General features: G+C 36.8%; 1 protein-coding gene and 1 long non-coding RNA gene across 6 annotated transcripts in view; one reads left to right on the top strand and one right to left on the bottom strand.

The window, feature by feature from the left end:
- The window catches only part of Znf326 (zinc finger protein 326), a 38475-nt gene extending 28153 nt beyond the window's left edge, over window positions 1–10322 (bottom strand). Inside the window, exons 1-4 of one of the 5 annotated variants that reach the window (XM_015500898.2) lie at window positions 10164–10322; window positions 8238–8282; window positions 1177–1212; window positions 971–1082 (exon numbers count right to left, since the gene is read on the bottom strand). In XM_015500898.2, the coding sequence (XP_015356384.1) occupies window positions 971–1082; window positions 1177–1212; window positions 8238–8282; window positions 10164–10179 (209 nt within the window). In that variant the 5' untranslated portion in view covers window positions 10180–10322. Of the gene's footprint in view, window positions 1–970; window positions 1083–1122; window positions 1213–8237; window positions 8283–10163 lie in introns of those variants that run through there. The other 4 variants (XM_015500899.2, XM_048814481.1, XM_048814482.1 and 1 more) reach the window with 4 other exon arrangements.
- On the top strand, window positions 10319–15410 carry LOC125620128. Its single transcript, XR_007351706.1, has 3 exons — window positions 10319–10789; window positions 11036–11153; window positions 13152–15410. It is a non-coding gene; the product is annotated as an uncharacterized LOC125620128 (long non-coding RNA).
- Window positions 15411–15757: the final 347 nt, after the last annotated feature.

Below are 15757 nucleotides of genomic sequence, written 5' to 3' on the forward strand. Positions count from 1 at the left end.
TTCTCAACTACGTATTTCAAAACTTCTTCCACATAAGAAAAAAGTTAACTGTTCATTTTCTTGATTTTTCTCTACTATAAATCATAGTGGCACACTTGAAGCAGAAAGAAGAAAAGTAAGCATCATTCGGTCCATCATTAAGGAATCCGGATCCTTCAATTTATGCAGAAGGAACGATGATTTCAAATGTCTCCTAACTAGTTTTACTTAATATTCAGCAGGAAGCTTTGTGCCTCAAAAGTAGACCCCCCTTTCCTGAAATTCAGTCAATCCTGAAGTGTGTAGATAAACTTAAGTTTTACAAAGTATCAACCGTGATATATAGATACAATCTAGACTGTAATCGAAGGTACCGTATATGAGGCTTTAATACAGTGCTCCTAACCTGGAGAACAAGTGTTTTGTAAACAGTAACTGCCAATAAATAACCTGGATATGATTTAAAGAACACTCTTATTATCACAATATGCTCTTACAACTTACTTTAGAATTAAAAAAAAAAAAACTTTCTGAAATGTTTTTTATAGAAATTGAATGTTGCTAAACTGATTCATTTAAACCCATTCTCCGACTTTACATAACACCCCACATTTGAAAAGATATTTTTTCTTTAATTGTTAAGCTTCACAAGTAATATTTTTAGAAACAAATTTTCGTATCAGTTGTTCAGGACACTTTGGTAAGGAGTTAAAAGTAAAAGTTAAAAAAAAAAGAATTCACTGCTGAAGATAGAATATCTTACTCTATTATATTGAAATGATAATAGTTAGCTGAGTTTTCCATAAAATAATGTCTGGCAGTGCTCCTGAGATAATTTTTATGAGCATTAACACCTTTAAATATTTAAGGTGATTATTCAATTCTAAACAACAAAGTTCAAGAATTATAACATGCCTAAAGAATACTTAAAATAATGTATCCAGAATCTTATAGTTGTCTAATTATTTGGCCAAGTGATTAAGCAATTTACCTGCTACCCCCACCACCACCACTGTGATTGTCCATGCCATATGACTGGTTTAGGTAGGAATCCATGGATCTTTGACCCCCATAGGATCCATGGCCATAGTCACGATCCATCCCTATAAGAGTTTAAAAAGAAAAAAATTAAATGATGCTCACCTTTATTGGCACTCAAAAGAAGAATTTTTAGATAAATATCCTTGAATGTCAGACCTCCATAAGATCCAGGGCCATAATCACGATCCATTCCTAAAAGAGAGTCAATGAAGAAACTTTAATAATAAAATATATCATTTTCTTCAGAAAACTTGGCATAAAACAAGATATTCGCATCAATCATCTGAGATAATAATTTTGTCATTAATTAAGCTAAACTCAAATATAAGACATTGAAAGAGAACACACCAAAACGACTACTTGTTAACAAAGCTTTGTATTTCAAAGAAAAGCATATTATCAACTACAAAATTCTATATTAGAATTATTTTTAATTTAACCAATACTTACTTGACTAAAAAAACTATGTTTACTATAAGGTCTTATATTTGGTATTACAGCATATATAATTAATAATACACGATTCCTATTCTCAAGATAAATCAGCATTTAATAAAGTGAAAAGAGATGATTTTTTGTCCTAAGCATGCTGTGACATAAACCTACTGTACTTAATCTTCTGCATGTAATTCTCCTCAAATGTCTAAAAACTCAGAAGCAGCTACATTTTTTACTAGCTCCATTCACATTAACTGAAACAGATATTTTAAAAAGTAAAATCACAGACTGGGATCAATCACTGGCACCATGTCTATAAATAATGACTCAACAAACAACAAACACTCAAATTCCCTTGAATAAAGGGAATGAATATGAATTCTAGCAATACAAACACTAAAAAAAGTTGTGACACAACAAGGGTATTAGATATATTTTAATACACTGCAATTCTACCTATATCATAACCTCTGATATGAAAAATAAATACAATGAGGTAATAAAATTAACTTACATTAACTATAAAAATTTAAAATTAAAACTACTATTTAAAATGTTTCCTATAAAGTTCCTTAAAATGCCTCATTACTACCCTCCCCACATTTTAAGTACAACAGTGAATTTGTATACTTGAATTTATATTTTTAAAGCATTACTTATAATAATTTAATATTTCTAATAATGAGAAGAACTGAAAAATTGAGAGTTTTGTCATTTTAAACCTGGAAGCAACCTAAACTATCAAATTTAATCTTCTCATTTTATAGATTTGAGAAATGTGAAATGATTTCCCCCAAATCTCGTAGGCATACTCCTGTCTAGCTTCAAACTGTTGCTTATATATGAAACATTTTCTTCTACCACTCAAACACCTGCTTAGTGAAACCTTCTAATTTTTAAAGTCTACTTGAAATAATCGATCAATAAAACATTTACTGATATTGTCTCTCTACCATTTACAAAAGCCTGTATATCTTATGTGGTGCCATCATACTAAGTCTTATATTCTATTGTTCATGCCTTATCTTAAATACCAGTTTTGTGCTAAGGATCTGATATTTTAAGAATCTTATGTTTCAGAGAAACAGGCATGAGTTTATTAGTAGAGACAGAAAAAGGGAAAAGGGAAACATTCTCAAGGGAGACGGGCAGGTCCTCTAAGAGAGGAGAGAGACCACTAATTTTTTTATATATCTTATAGGAATAATTCTCATGAAATGGTCTGCTGATCCCTGGGATTCGCTAAGACCGTTAGCAAATCTAGGGATTCACAAGGTCAAAAATATTTTAATAAATAATAATAAGGCATTATTTGCCTTTTTCAGGGTGTTGACATTGAAGGTACAAAGTACTGGTGGGTAAAACTGCTGGTATTTCAGCCACAAATTAAGGCAGTAGCTGGCACCAGACTTAATATCACACACCCACAATGAAAAAAATAAATAAAAATATTACTTTCACTTAAATGTGCCCTTGATGAAGCAATAATTATTTTTATTACATCATGATCTTTGATGTAACCACATTTTTTTTACATTCTATGTAATGAAAGAGGAAGTATACATGAACCATTTCTGCAGCCTACCAAAACATCCCAGATCCTTCCAAGAAAAGCCATCCTCAAGTGTTTCATTTATGAATTAAATTAGCCACTTTTTACTAGGAAAGTGCTCTTTACTAGAAAGACTGAAAGTCAAAAACTGGTTTTCAGACTTGAGCATGTAGCAAACATTTTCTCAAAAATGAACGAAGTAAACTGTTGCTTCAAGGAAAACAACTAAAGCTAAATGTTATTTGTTGCCAATGATAAAAATCATACCTTTAAGTGAAAATTGGAATTAAAAAAATTTTTATCAGTTTGACAGTGTGTCAATACTTCAATGTTTTTCTGATAAGACTGTTGTTAGTATTAACGTGGTTTTTTAAATATCATACAATAAAACCTGTCTGCATAATGCAGCAAATGAATATTTTATAAATAACTAATATTACAGAATCATACATGGTAAAAAAGGTCCATTCAAAGTACAAGACATACCAATGGATTTTAATAGAACAGAGTACAAAACATTTAGCAATATAAAAAAGCACTAATGAGATTTTTACATCGTTTGTTCATACTAAGGCTTCAAATACAGTACGTAATTTATTCATGGAACCTCTCATTTCAGACTACCCATATTTCAAGTGTTCAATAGTTTCCTATGATAATGGCTACCACAGTATGAGCAACACATTTCTACATTAATAAAATAGTCAATTATTTGTCTTAAATGTTTTAAGTATGTAGTATAATACACAACTGTTTTTCTCCTAGAGATAACAATTTTGAGATAAAGTTTAACATAAAAAAAGTTTTCCTCTAAGGACTCACATTAAAATATAATCTTAAGGACTGGGGTTGTAGCTCAATGATACAGTACTTGCCTAGCACATATGAGGCACTGGGTTCTATCATCAGCACCACATTAAAATAATAAATAAATTAAATTGAATACACACAGGTATTGTGTCCATAAAAAATTTTTTTAAACATATAATCTAGGTTTAGTCAAACACAGAAAGCAACAAATCTCGTTGTTTTTGCCATTTTTGAGTTAGCAGTGGCTGCCTCTGGGTACTAAACCCTTTAGTTATTTCCTTTTTCTTTAATTCTGTTTATTTTATTTCACTATGCTATCATAGAATAACTAACATTTACTGAACACTTTTATGTCAGGCACTATAGAGTACACAAAAAAATAACACTTCTTTTATCTCTTTACTATTAGTGTTAGATAAAAGACCAATTTACTCAGGACTTAATAAAACGGACCTATTAATTTGAATGAAATCCATGCTATTGCTTGGATCACAATCATAGATTCCTAACTGGTTTTCCCACCTCTGCTTTTACTAGCTTTTTGTTTATTCTGAAGACAAAAGCCAGAAAAATTCTGGCAAATGTAAGTTATATCATGTCCAATGCTCAATATCCTCCAACAGCTTCCATCTTATTCCAAATAAAAGCCAAACCCTTAAAAAAAAAAAAAAAAAAACCAAAGGTCATATATCAGTGGTTCTTAATCAGGGGTAATTTGGGGCTCACAGAGACACTGGCACTGTCTGAAAGCATTTTTGATTATTACAACTGGGGCCAGAGAACAAGGATGCTACTAAACAAGTGTAGGGTATAACTTGAACAAACATACTTTGAAATAGCTCCCCAGAGGACTCTAATAATTACCCTCTGATGAGAACCACTACTGGAACTAAAATTAAGAGAAAAGAAGTCAGCATTAAATATCTTTTGTAACACTGTACATTCATAAGGAAAAAAATGCCTGGCCCTGAATGGTTTTGCATTTCACCTCCTTTCTTTAGACTGTAAATCCAATTCTTCAGGTCTTCTGTCTTTCCAAATCTCTCTTTGGTAAAAGCACAAGACCTACTCACTTCAGTTTAAAATCCTGAGTTCACTTTTCAACTAACAAGACATTGCCCCACAACAAAAAACTATCTAATTCAAAATGTCAACAGTGTCAAAGTTGAGGAAATTTACTCTATATGATCTGCCCCATTACCTCTTCACTTCAACATCCCTTGTGCATTCCTGCTACAGTAGGCTCCTTGCAGTTTTCTAGAACAGGTGTATGCTAGTTTATGCACTTTGCAGCTTGCCAGGCCTGGAATACTCTTCCCCTATTGGCACTATTCACCTCTTTCTGGTCTTTTCTATAGCTTCCCATATATATGTAAATTACCTTTGATTTTCAATGCCTTCTGGCTACACCTCACCTCTCTGGCCTTAGTCTAAAGATTGCTCAGCAAAAATATTCTATTCTGGTCAAACCAGTTAAGTCTCTGAGAAGCACAGTATACTCACTCCTATCTTTGTTCATGCACTTCCCTCTACCTGGAAAGTTCTTCCTTTTTCTATCGGCTATTTATATAAAGAGTTATTATGAACAAAACGGAAAGCATGGAAACGCTGGAAATATAACTTCCTTTCAAAAAACAGTATGGAGGAAATCAGTATCTTGACATTTTCTCTGATGCCTTATACTTCATTTCAGTAGAAAGCTAGAAAATATGGTGCTAACAATGAAGTATATTGTTGGTTTCATTGGGTACCTACATATCTTTTATTTCCTGAAGTTCTTTCTCTAGATAGCCCTCAAGGTGCGTCTAAGCTTAAATGTCACCTGTTTTGTGAGTCCTTCCCCAAATTCTTTAAAATCACAACTTACACATACACACCTGTCCCCCTTTCCTACCTTATTTTTCTCCCTAGCATTTTTTACCTAGCAATTTTAACATACAATATTTGTTACTTTTTTAATCTTGTTTTCTATCTCATACCATTTGACTGAAGTGCCACACAGGAAGGAATATTTATCCTTTTTTTTTTTCCACTGCTGCAGTCCTAGCTCCTAGAAAAATATCTGATACACAGGAGTAACTAAATAAATATTTGTCCAATGAAGTCAAATCAAATTCCTAAAGTTAGTTAACTTCCTCGCTGTGATATGTAATTAACTAAGACCTCAAGTATTTTCAATTAGTGGTCTTTAACCAGAGGTGAAAGCCAAAATAATTAATTCAGGGTACTTTTGCAACACATATATAGTCAGGGACAGCTTGCCCTAAAATTAAGTTTATGAAGTGTAGGGTATAACTTGAACAAACATACTTTGAAATAGCTCCCCAGAGGACTCTAATAATCACCCTCTGATGAGAACCACTACTGGAACTAAAATTAAAGAGACAAAAATTCAGCATTAAATCTCTTTTGTAACATTGTACATTCATAAGGAAAAAAAATGTCTGGTCCTGAATGATTTTGCATTTCAACTCCTTTCTTTAGATTGTAAATCCAATTCTTCAGGTCTTCTGTCTTTCCAAATCTCTCTTTGGTAAAAGCACAAGACCTACTCACTTCAGTTTAAAATCCTGAGTTCATTTTTACTCAACCCTATCAAATTTTTACCCATTATTAGTCAGCTTACAAGTTCTATTAATTTTCTTAACATCATCATCTTTAAAATCTAAGGTCTTGGGGCTAGGACTATGGCTCAGCGTAAAGCGCTCGTCGAGCACGTGCGAGGCCCTGGGTTCGATCCTCATCATCATAAAAATAAATAAACAAAATTAAGGTATTGTGTCCAACTACTTCTAAAAAATAAATATTAAAAATAAAATAAAATAAAGTCTAAGGTCTTGGGGCTGGGAGTCAGTAGTAGAACGCTCACCTAGTATGTTCGATCCTCAGCAGCACATAAAAATAAATGTATTGTGTCCAACTACAACTAAAAAATAAATATTAAAAAAAAAAAAGTCTAAGGTCTTAAATTCCCTGCATCTGAATTTGTAAAGTTTTCTAATTTTCCAGTTCCCAATCTAACCTATGTGTGGCTATGTTGAAGTAAACTAAATTTCCTTTGGTAATTGTACATCACTTTTCCTCTCAAAAACATATTCTTAAGCATTCATTTAATATATATTGACTATTTCCTACATGTTGAGCCTTTTTTATACATCAAATCCAAAGTTTCTCTTAATCGTTAGAGATAATAAATAAAAACTGAATGGTAATTATTTCTATAAAATGGCAGTCTTCTTAGTAGTACATCTACTTAAGTTTTATTTTGTGAGCACATTATATTCTCTACCATAGCTGGATTTTGCCTTTCTCTGGCAGACAGGATATCATTCCTTCAAGTATTTCATATAATGCTTTTTTAATCTTTTTAAATTGTTCTATGCTCTTTTTTGTGTTATTATCCTCCCTGGCAGGGACTTAACTCTAATAACTATCAAATTAACATTCAATTCTATTCTACATCTCTCTTGTGATTTTATCTAGCTAGCACCTAACATCATGCTTATGTCAATGAACAATCAGTCTTTTCATGTACTTCTCCAGGCAGCTCTTATATACCAACACATTTGAACACACTGAGAAAAAAATGGCCTCAAAAACAAGATGCAGCTGCACACACCGGTAATCCCAGCAGATGGGGAGGCTGAGACAGGAGGGAGGCTGAAACAGGAGGATCCTGAGTTCAAAGCCAGCCTCAGCAATTTAGCCAGGCGCTAAACAACTCAGTGAGACCCTGTCTCCGAATAAAATACAAAAAATGGCTGGGGATGTAGCACAGTAGTTGAGCACCCCTCAGTTCAATCCCTGGTACCCTCCCCCAGCCACCAAAAACAAGATGCATTACTGTAAAGATATACAGAACCACGCCATTAATCCACTAAATCTACATTACTAAACATCAAAAAAAGACCTCCACAAGGATGGTGGAATGTGATGGACATCATTATCCAAAGTACATGTATGAAGACACAAATTGGGGTGTCAAAATACTTTATATATACAGAAATATGAAAAATTGTGATATATGTAATATATTGTAATTTAATGTGTAATGCATATATACGTGTAATATAATGAATTGCAATGCATTCCACTGTCATTCATTCACTTATTTATTTATTTTTAAACCAATTTTGAAAAAAGACCTCCACTATACTGAGAATGTAGTCTTTGAAATAAGTTAAAATAATCATAATATAAATAAAAAGACAAAAATTCAAACCAATTTGAGTAACCTTTTCTGATCCTAAATGATAGTATAACAACACTGAAACCTAATAAATCACAAGCCAAAACAATGTTTGAAATAAGGTGGGACTGGCTTTTTCCATTGCCTCTTTACTTTTATGGATATGAAAGAAAAAAACGAAATGCATTCCCTCAACAATTTTAATAGCAAATGAAAGAGAATACTTACCATTAAAGCCCTGATAAGTATTCCTGCAAGCAGAGTGTGTGTAATCTATGAAGACATATTTAACAAAAAGGAATTAGTGCAATATTTACAAAAACCCAAATTTATAAATCCATCTATTAACACGATTTTTAAATGCCATTGACTCAATTATCTGAACAGCTGGGGCACAAATAATTACCAATATCCATTTGGGAAAACATGTATTCATGTTCTTCACTACCTAGCCAATGACAGGTTCATCATCCAAGTTATGCCAATATAAAAATTAGTTTGTAACACCTGATAACAGTCAAAAGAGGGGATTTAGTATTGATTTATATTAAGTAACAAAAGGGCAGACATATTATGTATCAAAAATGTAAAAATCAGATACATCTGAGAATTGATTCTATGTTAACAAATTGTTTTCAAAGTTAATATTTCTTTTATCACTTAATTTGCTCTCTAAAGATTTCAAGATTTTATCAGAGAAATGCATATTTGAGTTTGTGCTACATCTACCCAAGATGTACCATCACAAAAAACCATATTGCCAATTTCTTTGTCAAAAACTAATTTCACAAAGTTAAATTCTTTACTTAAGTTTACAAGTGATGAAAAGAATAGAATTCAATTCAAGGGTCATTTGGATACAAAAGAACACTACAACAGTACACAGGATTATATTCAGATAAACCCTTTAACTCAAATTCCATCTTGTAAATACAGCAAGGTGGCTGAGGATGAGCAGTGATGGGCAATTACAAACACTTTATAACTGTAGGCATATGGTGAAAAGAAATAAACAATAACAAAAGAGTTATTCTATCACTTTTCCCATACTTAGATTTGGCAGTTTTAACTATCTGTCGTATGAAAACAAAAGATCAAAAGTTCATTCAATGTTAAAGATCAGTTTTTGGTGGGATTGAATGCATACAATTCCTAGTGATTTGGTTTTATTTATAAGTGCCGGGTTACTCAGGATTAATTCCGTGTAATAATATAAACTCTTTCCCATGTCTCCTTAATGATGTCACTACATACCATTTTATCTTGATGCTAAGTCCTATAAAAGTTGGACAAGATTTGAGGACAACCACAATAATTCTACTATGTGACCCTGTGAACTGGCGTCAGAGATGACTGAAAGGTCTTGTAAAAATCCCGTTTATTTAATCAGTAAATCCAACACAGGCTGCTGTGTACTGATGTGAAGGGCGTCTTATGCTTCCTGTGCCAGAATTCTGATTGACTTAACACAAGCTTTAAAAAAAAAAAAAAAAAAAAAGAAAGTGCTTTGGTTCACAAATTTACTGCCTATTAGGTATTTACGTCTAGGTAGTTTAGGGGGATGAAATATCCCAGTTTGCTAACCAGGAAATAGACTGCTTCTCGTTCGGTATAAATATCTACCTAAATATGACGCCCTTCAAACTCATCTTGAACTAAGTCAACCAGGAACAACACCGCGTACAAGCTTCTGGAAACTGTATTTAGCAAGAAGTCACCCAGGTTGAGGATTAACTAAACGGGCGATCTCGGTCACCGCCCCTTGGGGCCAAAGCGAGCCACGCTGGGGCGGCCAGCTCGCCCTGCTGCCAGAGGCCGGGAAGTTGGAGGAGTGGAGGCAATCTGCACGCCCAGGGAGGCAGGGCGATTCCGGGCCCCGAACCCCGAGGCCCTCGCGCTCTGTGCTCTTCCTTCTCGGCACCGAGATCGGCACGGACCGTTCAGATCCCCGCTAGCAGTGGACACCCCGCGGACCGAATAGCGGCGCGCGGGTAGACAAGGAGGCCAAGTCTCGGCGCTGGGCCCGCGGAGGGCGGGTGGCCTCCGGGCCGGCAGAACAAAGCCCACACGGCCATCTTGAGACGGTAAACAGACCCCCAGCACAGGCCACCCCGCTCCCGCATGCCGCGACCACCAGCCCGAGGCGGTGCTTACCGTCCTCGAAGTCCATGGCGGAGGCTCCGGGCTGACGACCACGGCGGGAATAGTTGAGCTGCAGCCCGCAGCAAGAGCTCGCGACCCACCGTCCCACTAGACCAGTTCACGCGACCAAAAGCGGCGCTACCGGACAGGGAAGCCGCAGGCCACTGCGAGGCTGGGGGCGGGGCGGGCCTGCGCTGCCTGCCGCAGCAGCGCGGTCTGCGATTGGTTGGCGCGGGGTGATGGGCGGGCCTCTGCGTGGGGCGTGAAGCAGGGTCGCTGTCATGCTCTAAACACCCTGAGCTACCGAGTGTGACGGAAGGTGAAAAAGGAGCGCCAAAGACTGGAGGGGATTGCTGGAAAGTGAGCTGAGTGTTCTGGAAGGGCTGGCTGTGGCCCGCCATGTTTGAACCTGGCAAAAGCGAAAGGATCTGGTGGGAACACCTTCCTCCTGCCCGAACTAATAAAACCACGCGCCAACCTTCTGCTTTTTATTGGCTAGTGATGACCGATCAGAAAAATTTTTAAGTACTTCTCAAGTTTCTGCCTTGGAGACACAGAAGTCTGGAACGTGCGCAGAAGAACAGATTACTGAACAGAAAACAATTATGGAAATAGTCCAAATGATTCTGAATTTTAAGGTGCAATTAAAAGAACTGTAAAAGTTCTCAGGGTTAGATTTGTGGCACGAGTAATTCAGAACTTGAATGGCCCTCACAAACCCACACACACATATATTAGTATTGTATTATTGCCACTTTGGAAACAGTGTTAGGGACATAAGCAAAGTTACCCATGGGGCAATATGGGGGGGGGGGGCAGCTGTTTTGGTGATTCTGACCCTGGAATGTCTTGAACCTCACGTTAGAAACTTTTTTTCCCCACAGAGCAAATGGTGGCAACAATGAATTCATCACCACATAGGAAACCACCAATGAGACTTTGCTTTAGTCAAAGCGGGCAGCCTCCTTTGAACTGGAAGTGAATTGGAAGGAAAATTCGCAGGTATGTATTATTACTGTAGCTCCATATCTGAACAAAGCATTGTTTCCTTCTCATCATTTTCCTTCTCCACCTTGATTGACTCATCCTGTTCTCCACCCATTATTTGTTTTCTTCTTTTTACCCCTCCTGTACATGTTTTCTATTCACCTGAGCTGAGCATTTTTAAAACTGAACTCATAATTTCCCTCCTCAAACCTGCTCATCCTCCTTTATTCTTTCATCTACTAGTGGCATCATGAGCAACCACCCACTAATACCTGCCAGAAGGCTGCGAGTCATCCAGTTAACACTCAGTCTTCTCCCAGCCTCCCACCTCCAATCCATACTGAAGTCTTTCATCTATTCATTACCTCCTAAAGTTTTTTAAAGCTGTCCCCTCCTCTTCATCCCCACTACCATTACTTGAGTTAAAACTCTCATTATCTCTGTATGCATCTATTGCCTTAGCTTCCTAATTAATTTCTCTGTCCTTCAGCCTCTCCTGTTTTCAGCCTCCTCAGCCTGCAGTGTTCTAAAAGCAAACCTGAACATGTCATTACACATCTCTAGCATGGCTTAAGTCTAGTCAAAGCTCCTTAACCTAGAACATGTGCAGCAAGATCTGGCCACAGCCTGACCTCCACTATCTCCCTTTATTTTCCCCCTTCTCTCTCCCACACTATTCCTTTTAATTAGCAGTTTTAGACTACTGGCTTCCAAAACATCCCTGTGCTTTTTTATGCTACTGAACTTTTGCTCACATTGTTGTCTCTCCTTGGAACATCACCTGGTTAAATCAAGGCATCCTCAAAACACAGCTCAGGATTTACCTTTTCTAGGAAACATTTCCAGACATCATCCCTGCCCTCTTGGTCAGCACCTTTCAAGTATTACTATGCAAGTTATTCACCTACGGACTTGTTAAAACAGATTCACATTCAGTCAGTCTGAGATGAGGTCAGAGAGTATGCATTCCCAACAAACCTATAAGGGCGGCTGCTGCTGGTGGCTTTGCTCTCTGTTACAGCATTGTCTCCCATGCATCAAGTACTCTGGTGTTACAACTTTCCACAATCAAAGCTCTTTATTTATAGAATAGTCTTCTGGGGCTGGAGATATAGCTCAGTGGTAAAATACTGGATGAACACATATGAGACCCTCAGTTCAATCCCCAGTACCCCCCTAAAAGTCTTCTTGTATCCTTAGTACCAAACACATGTTTGCCAAGTAAAATTGAGCTCTCCACTCCCTGTTTTTAAATCTTTTTCTTGTTTTCATTTTTACCCACAGCTTCCTCTGGTAAAGGAATGGTCTTATAACCTAAAATCTTCAGATCTTACCATGACTAGAAGGAAATAAACATTGGGTCACTATATTTTATGTAACACACACACACACACACATACCCATCTCCCTTGAAAAAGAAAACTGCCAGACAAGGAATTCTTAACTCCAGAGGAAGCCTGGCCATAATCACATGGACAGCCAGGATACATATAGCTCTTTGCCCCTTTCTTCCTCTTTCCCAAATAGGAAATGTTCTTTCACAGATGGTCATACCCCAAAGATACCTTGCAGTTAATGCACAAGAGGCCATCAAGTTTTTCCTTGACTCACTTATTCAACAAATACTAATTGAGCACCACCTATATGCCAAGCATCATTTTCTCACTTCATTGTCATTGTTCACCCCTACCACCCCTACTGTGGAGAGTCTAAACGGGACTACCTGATTCCCACTTTGCTAGACTCACACACTTTTACCCTAAGATCTCAATCTTTTGTACAAAGTCATATGCCATTTTGTTTTTCATATAATTTACAACAGGTGGAAGCTGGAGGTGTGGCTCAGTTGTAGAGCACTTGACTAGCATGCACAAAGCCCTGGGATCAATTCCCAGCCCAAGACATAAACATACAAAATTACAACGAGTAACAGGTTCATAAATCCCAGAGCAACAAAGTCTAATGGGAAAAATAAAAGAGGGTTTTTGTTTTGTTTTGTTTTTTACTTTGCAGAGTAGCAAAAGATATGGGGGCTGAGATCAAAAACAAACTGCAGGGACAAGGAGGAAATAGAGGTCCCACGTAGGACCTGTTCCTGAGGGAGTTGTCAGAGAAGCTCCACCCCCGAACCTGAAAAGAACTCACTAAATGGACTCCTTGAGGACACAGAGAACTTTGTTCCTCAACTCTTAACCCTTCTGCCTATATAACTTTTGTTTCAACAACCAGCACCATCAGCTGTTCCCTGAACAAACTCTGTATTTTCACATTTCTGTGCCTTTGCTCAAATTATACCTTGCTGCTATTGCTGAGATAACTTGCTGCTTCCTTCTGTGTTTTAGGTTCACTATAAATGTGGCCTCTTTTTAAACCTCTCCCCAATCAGAGTCTCATTCACTTTATGTAACCTTATTAGCAGTTTCACAGTTGGATTCTTGTTATAGTGAGTGAGCTAGTTATATCTTTCTGTAGCTCCTTGCTTATCCTTTTTGAATGTGAAAACCCTTCTTTGTGCCCTTTAGGTGGCCTATACATAGCACACTGACACTACATATGTTGAGGGAGAGGAGCATTCGCTAAATCACTACTGAGAAAAAGACTTGTCTGAAATTGGTTGCCCAGAGATTCATCTGCACAAAACTACATTGGAGCTGGGGATATAGCTTAGTTGGTAGAGTGCCTGTGTCACATGTACATAGGTCCTGGATTCAATCCCCAGCACCACCAAAAAGCAAAAGAAAGGAAAAAGGAAACTACTACATTATACAATTATTTTGGAGAGTAACAGTAGAGTTGAGACCAGTTTTCACAATGCTTTCCTATTTTGCCTCCAAGTAATTATTATTCCCATGTTCTTTATGGAATCCAGAAACAGTTAAGGAATAAACTCAAGACTTAAGAATTACTGTCTTACAGCAAAGCAGTCAAACTTAAAAGTAATTCCCACTGAAGACTCGAAGGACTTATCAAAGGAGAGTTGGTTACAGGGCCATACAATGGAAAACTGAAATCAACTAGTATGATGGTGTGCGGTGGAATGTGTTTTATACATATGACAAGGTGTTTCTCCCAGGTTTTAATATAGAACTTCAAAAAGGTGTGGGAATCTCTGCCAGTTGAAAGGAATAGCAATAAAAATAATTAACCATTATTAAGCCCTATAATATAAATATGCTTTTAAAGGCACTTTACATATATTAACTCATTTTAGCCACCTGAAAAACCCTATGATGCAGTGGCTAATAACATCCCCAACTTACCAGTGAGGAAACTGAGACCAAGACAGGTAAAGCTACTTGCCCAACGTCACACAGCTGATAAAGGGTAGAGCAGAGATTCCAGCCCAGCCAGGCTGGTTCCAGAATCCAAACTTGTATATCTATCATTTTGAAGTATTTACTATGCTTTACTGAGCAGCTAATTGTGTTCCAGAAATTTTGATGAACACCCTGTTATGTGCCTTATTTCTGATCTTTACAATGAAGTAGGTTGTACCCTTTTTCAAAGGAGGAAAACTGAAGAGAAGTCAAATAATCTACCCAAAAGTACACAACAAGCAGTTACACGCTCCGTATTCATGATAAATATTATACAGTCAGGCATAGGTCTATTGGTATGTGAAGCCAACCTTGTAGACCCAATATCATCATCAGAGTCCTAGGTTTAAAAAAGAAATGACCGATGGTTTCACATCATTCTGCATAATGTGGTCAAAGAGAACTACTTAGGAAAAGAAGTGATCATGAATGCTTTGCCCTATGCTCCAGGCCTTCCTCAAATTAGAAAAACCAAACAGCTTTGTATGAATTTCCTTCCCAAGAAAGCAGGGTGAAGTTCCAAATGCACAGGTGCTTTCAAAATGTAACAGTTACTTTCCTGTCTCAGCTACATATTATATAAAGTATGCTCTTTTTGGAAAATGAGGTTAATTTTCGTTTAGGGATTCAGTTAAAACTATGATTTACTGCCATTCGTTTTATACTACTAATGTGTTTTAGTCTGCCACAAATTTTAATTGTCCAAGTAAATTGAAAGCAAGCTGGCTGTGACATCTGTCAACTGCACTGGGGTCTACAAGAAATCAAGTTCTTCCGTTTGGATGTCCCAGTCTTGTTGAACAGGTCAACCCACTTGGCCCTGTTTTTCCCAGCAAATAATGATCCCCATGAAAGCAAAGATTTCATCTTCGTATCGCCAGACCCCTAGAAGCATATCTGGCACATGGTAGGTTGTTGATGTGTGTTGAATAAATAAAAAATAAAAAGACCTACAGCCAGATCCTGTATTTATATAGTTCCATTATACATTAAGGCAATATCTAGAAATAAAAATACAGACATATAACATTTAAACACAAAGGTATGCAATTTAAACCAGTTGTAGAGTCCTTCCCGATGATATAGTTTACAACAGAAAAGGGCACAGTCCTAGAATAGCCAGTAGAGGGCACCATACACCAAATGTAAACAACAGAATTTGGACACAAGTTCTAGATTCTGGTGATCTGAAGGTTCTCAAATAAACACTATGGTAGAGAATACTCATGTGGGCCTATGTTCTGCAGGTACCTGTATTTCTATTAAAGTGTAATCATAAATATAAATGTTCCCATTTGCCTT

This window comes from Marmota marmota, unplaced genomic scaffold (assembly GCF_001458135.2).
Source record: "Marmota marmota marmota unplaced genomic scaffold, marMar, whole genome shotgun sequence".
NCBI lineage: Eukaryota > Metazoa > Chordata > Mammalia > Rodentia > Sciuridae > Marmota > Marmota marmota.